This window comes from Salvia hispanica, chromosome 6 (genome assembly GCF_023119035.1).
Source record: "Salvia hispanica cultivar TCC Black 2014 chromosome 6, UniMelb_Shisp_WGS_1.0, whole genome shotgun sequence".
In the NCBI taxonomy this organism is placed as follows: domain Eukaryota; kingdom Viridiplantae; phylum Streptophyta; class Magnoliopsida; order Lamiales; family Lamiaceae; genus Salvia; species Salvia hispanica.
In genome coordinates, this window is record NC_062970.1 from 29737106 (window position 1) to 29742899 (window position 5794).

General features: G+C 35.2%; 1 protein-coding gene across 1 annotated transcript; it reads left to right on the plus strand.

Moving 5' to 3' along the window:
- Positions 1-1691: 1691 nt before the first annotated feature.
- LOC125191934 (zinc finger CCCH domain-containing protein 25) lies at positions 1692-5794 on the plus strand. Its single transcript, XM_048089369.1, has 9 exons — positions 1692-1951; positions 2638-2736; positions 2899-3332; positions 3525-3591; positions 3678-3731; positions 4333-4401; positions 4592-4657; positions 4746-4814; positions 5323-5794. The coding sequence occupies exons 1-9, from the start codon at positions 1841-1843 to the stop codon at positions 5404-5406; spliced, it is 1053 nt and encodes a 350-aa protein (XP_047945326.1). The 5' UTR covers positions 1692-1840; the 3' UTR covers positions 5407-5794.

A 5794-nucleotide genomic window follows, 5' to 3' on the forward strand; every position in this document is an offset into this window, starting at 1 on the left:
GAAAATGTATGATGATAATTAAATTTTTAGTCTTTTATTTTAGTAATTAAAAAAATATCCACATATCATTATTTGATTAGTATAGTGTTAAAAGATGTACCATATGAATGAGCTGATCCGGTCCGCTAATTTGTACACAGTTCTCGTACAAGACATGTTAACAAATTGATATAGTATCAAAAGATGAAAATCGCTTGGTCCCCAAATATTATAATTAGAATATTATTCGTAATTTAAAACTGACTTCATTATTAGTAAAATGGGACCCAAAAAGAGTCTTTTATTTTATGATAGCATAATTATTTAAGGATGCGGGGTCACGCCTAGCATAATTAACGGCGCGACTGCAGAAAGAGATGAAGGCGGCATATGGAATATGTGATTAAAGGGAACGAAAATTACGGCAAATATGAGATACAAGAATTTCAACAACATGCTTCGTCACAATTTTCTTACCTTCTTGCTCCAACTTAGTTTCATTTCTGCATCACACTTTCATCATTGAATCTTCCAATTTGCAATGAAGGAACGAAAGAATGAGGTTTTTCATGTAAATATCTATAAACAATTATATTGGGCCAAGTTAAATATATTCCAATTTTAAAACGAGCCCATTGTATCACGAGCCAAGGCCTCTTAAGTTAAACTATAAAGAATTATGCGTAGTACTATGCTTATATTGAAAATTACGTAAACCCCTCTTCCTAAACATTGGCAGACACAATCTAATATCACAAGGGAAATTTATATTATTACATAGGAGTATTTGATATTTTTGTGTAAATAAAAGTTCCAAAATCGAAAACAAATTATAAGTAAAATTCTTCTTTCTACATTTCAAATACAAAAGAAAATATGGATCATAAAACTCCTACTAAAATTCAATTTTGTGTCCTCTCAGTCACAGTGAAGAGTCGGTAAACCAGTTTGATTCTGGTGGTGTAGGTGTTAGACACGACCGTCGGCTTCTACACATCCGTGGGAAAGAGGGTCAACCCGGTACTCAACCCCAACCCCATAGTTTGTCGATCCATGTTAAGCTATTTCTTGTAATGTTCATTCCGATGCAACGAGTCAAGTGATACTTGTCTTCCCTTTCAATTTTTGTGTCCTCCCAATCACCAAAAATAATTTTATTAGGAAAATATATAATTTTAATGTGAAATTGAAAAATTATAGTAAGATAGAAAGATTATAAATAGATAAAATAATATTAATATAATTATATCTATGTGCATAATTTATCTATATTACAACAGAATAACTGAATAACTATCCCACATTTGTCTCATAATAACTCAATGCATAACATCTTATCAAAATTTGTTTTAAAAAATATAGCTTCCTTGATACAAAAATGCTACTATCTCAGTCCCCCAAAGCTTGACATGGTTTGACCCGGCACGGATTTTAAGAAATGTAATAAAAAATGTGTTGAAAAAGTTGGTGGGATGTGGGTCCTACTTTTAAAGTATTAGTTTTATAATAAATGTAAGTGGGAATGAGTTAGTGGAATATAGGGTCCACTGCCAAAAATGAAAAAAGTGAAGTGTGTCAAGTATTCGGGGACGAACCAAAATGGTAAACTGTGTCAAGCTTTGGGGGACGGAGCTAGTACTATGATTTTTTAACTGGACCAGGGAATGGAGAAATTGAAGAACATTCTCTTGAATTTCAAATAATCCGAGTGCAATAATTTAAAGTCATTATTTCAGGTGGAAGTGATGACGAAAAAACCCCCAAATTACAAATAGCTAGTAGGCTCAATTAGGGCACAGATCGTCTCCTCCAATTTTGGCGCAATTGCTGTGTATTCTTATTTCTCGACAACAGATAAAGCATGACAGTGGACGATAACAGCTCCATATACGTCGGTGGCCTCCCCTACGACATTACTGAGGACGGCCTCCGCCGCATATTCTACGTGTACGGCGCCGTCATCGCCGTCAAGGTTCAGTTTCTATCTATTTCGATCTGCTGCTTCTCATTTGCATTGACGTCTATTTTTATGGAAGGATTTCAAAATTCTTATGCTAGCAATTCCAGATTTTTATTTGATTTTTCTAATTCCACGTTTTTTTAAATATTTTCGCTGCGAATTTATCGCTTTTAGTTGTATCTCTAGCTGTACCCTGCAGATTGAAGCCCCTGCTTCAGTATATTTTTCAGATCTTGAGTTTAAGTTTTATGTCAATTAGTTATTCATCAAGAACTTCATTTTTAGCTCATGAGTTTAAGTTGCAAGTTAGTTAGTTATATCTCAAGAAATTCGGGGAGAGGGATTGTTTGCTCTGGGGTTTGCTCCTGGAGTTATTCCAGTTTTCATTCCTAAAAGCTATGAAATTTTTACTGAGATTTATAAACTTATGCTGAATTTCGAAAGATACCTTCTGTGCATATTCTGTACTTCTGATTAAGAGAGCTGGAGTACTTTAAACTAATGTTTTGAAAATATAGTTTTTGAAACCCGGTTAAACCAAATCATGAGAAGCCTCTTTAGAGCATCTCGAATGAGTGCCATTTCAGAATCTATATATATTACGTTTGGTATGCGAAATGCCAACCCCTTTGCTCCCCTCAAGTAAAATTATTCTGCAGAGTACAGACATTAACATAAAGCTTTTTACTTATTTCTAGATTATAAATGACCGAACCGTTGGGGGAAAATGCTACGGGTTTGTTACTTTCGCTAATCCAAGGTCATCAGTACAAGCCATCAGGGAGATGGATGGGAAGGTATTATTTTTTTCCCTTTTATTTTATCTATTACTGTATGATGATATAGAACCTACAAATAATTCTCATATCATGTCTAGGTGGATTTATTTTCCTTAGATTTTGCTGTAAAACTCTGAGTTCTTAACCCCTCAAGAATGATGTACATAATCTTTGATTCAGACCATTCATGGGAGAGTTGTCAAGGTCAATGATGTTAGAAGTAGGAATGGGAAACCGCACTTTAATCGTGACTCTCGGCGTGACTCGGATAGAAGTATAGATGGTGATAGAGGTAGAGATCACGGAAGAGAGGATAGTTATGATCGTCATCGTCATCATGATGGGCATAGGGACAGGTCTCTAGACCATGAAGAAAACAGGGAGAGAGGCCATGATCGGACACATGGTCATGATCGCATGAGGGATCATTATGTGGATGAAGAGAGATTTCGAGACTATAGCAGACATGTAGATGATGTTGAGCAGGATCATGGGAGAAAGCGTGAGCGCGACTGGGATAGAGATGGTGAAAAGAATACTGAGCAACAGAGAAACGCCATTCATCATAGAAGTGGGGACAAGGATAATGAGCAACAACATCATTACCCGAAGAGGTAAAACTTTCTAATCCTGTGCTGCCTGCATATTTAATTTGCATTACTCATTATCTTTGTATTTAATGTTGCCAGACAATTCATGATTCTGTCCTACATATTCAACTCATAGCTGTTGCATGCAGTTAATTGATCATTAGTTTTCTGATGGAAAACTGCTAATTGGAATTGTTCACTGTGTATTCCTGCCAGATCCAGATTTGATGATCATGGGAGTAGGGAGATTTCATTGGATTCTTTCAATGATGAAATGGATCAGGTTGAACTCTTGATTATATATATGTCTAGATCTAGTCATGAAGAAATCTGGTAACTGCTATGCTTATTATTTCTTGTGTTCAACAGGGAGAAAACCAATTAGCAGTTCTAAGTCTGAAGCTTCAAGAACTTCGTAAAGAGGTACTCATTGTAAATGTAGAATTAAACCATCCAATATTATATGGCATGGTTATTTTTGTAGCTTGGCCTCTATAATTCAATAAGTTTGAAAATGGGGAAAGATGTAAAAGAAAGCCTGGTTTAACCTAAATCCATTTAGGGTGAAATGGTGAACCCAATTAAATTGTGTTCTGTTAATTTGGGCAGAGGCACCACATGTCATGTTAGATCTCATCTCTGATGTGGTGGCCTGGTAGAAACTTGTTGCCAGTACTATTACATGTCTGTCTGCATGTCCTTATGATAAATGCATTGAATTCTGGTTGCATGAAATGAGTTTTTTCCAGCATGTATCTAGATTGGCATCATATTCTTAAAAGCTTTCAAAATCAGCTCATGAGTGAATATTAGAAATATATATGCATACAATATTCTACATTTCTTTTGATGTATGGAGTAGACCTGTCACTTATTTCATAGTTGTATGAACCGATTTATATGTCTAATTGTTTAGTGAGAGAATTTCATAATAAATTTGGAACTTGGTTAGATGCCAACTATTATAGTGAAAGATCAGTCACCATCCAGGTGGTAATAGAAATACATTGTTTTATTGATTCAGAGATCTGAGATGGAAGAATTAGTTGCAGAAAAACAAGAAGTTGTTTCTCAGTTGCAAGAAAATTACCAGGTAAGTAGTTCGTTTTGGTATAGATTTTATATTATATTTTTGTAGTGCATCATTCATTGGCATTAGTTTTGTAGCTTTCCAATGATAAGTAGTTCGTTTTGGTATAGATTTTATATTATATTTTTGTAGTGCATCATTCATTGGCATTAGTTTTGTAGCTTTCCAATGATACTCATTTGTTTGACCTTAGAAATTGGAGGATTCTGTAATTGCTGCGAAGAAGCTAACTTCACGTCGTCACATACAATTAACCAAGGTAGTGCGATGTGCCATTAGACATTATATTTTTCAAGGTAGAAATTCTTATGTTTGGTTGCTGTATCCGAATGTTGTAATTTGTGCAGCTACATAAATGTTATCTGCACATGAGAGACTGTGATGAGAGATTCAAACAAGCAGAACAAGAACTCCAGGTTTGTCTGCTTATAATCCTTCATGGTTTTATTTGAATCCAAATTTTAGTTATTCATATTTTCTCGTGTACTTCTTTCTTTCAGTGTTTAAAAATTGAGCCTCTCCGCTTTCTAGCTAAAAATTTTAGCCTGAGTAGATCACTTGTGCTCAAACTTCGTTCATAAGCTATATTTACCTGTTGCTTGGAAATTAACATTGATTAGTTTGCATTTCATACCCACCCTTTAATCAGCTCTTCTTTCTGTTTGCTTTCAAAAGCAAAACCAGCTATCTCATAAATCATGAGATGTACGTAATAAATGTAGGCACCTAGATATGGTACAGAAAAACTAGTTTGTCTGGCAGTTTCTGCTGACATTTTTTTATTTCAATGAACACAGTATCATTGATGAAATTGGTCCAATGTGTTTGTTTCTGGAGATCAGTGTAATGAAAAATCAAATCAGTACCTCTTATGATAATCCCTTCTTCTCCAAACAGCCATTACTCAAAACGTTTTCCTTGCAGTGGCTTGTGGATTCAACTGCGACTGAGTTGGGAAACGACGGGGGAGGTGTTGGTGATGGCATAGTCACAAATGGGAGGGCTTGATATTTTTTTTAGGCATCAAATACCAATGTCATGTGTAACTTTCTTTAAAGTCAGCTCTAACCAACAACGAAGTGCAAGATATCCGTTCCATCATGTGTCTACATTATCACTATCCATAATTTATTGCTTGGCCTAGATCACATAAACAACAATCAAGTCAAAGCATAACAAATGATGCTAGGCAGTTCTACAGTTCTTGGTTGTAGAACCCGGAGTCTCTCTTATCAAACAATCGCCCCAGCTAAGGCTTAGCTCATAACTCGAACAGGACCTCTAGCAAGAGATAAGGGATATTTGGAGAATGATAGTATTATTTGAACTTTTAGACAATAGAACTTAGTTCAGATGTAAATGTTTCTTCAGATTATATATTGATTGTTTTGCTGCT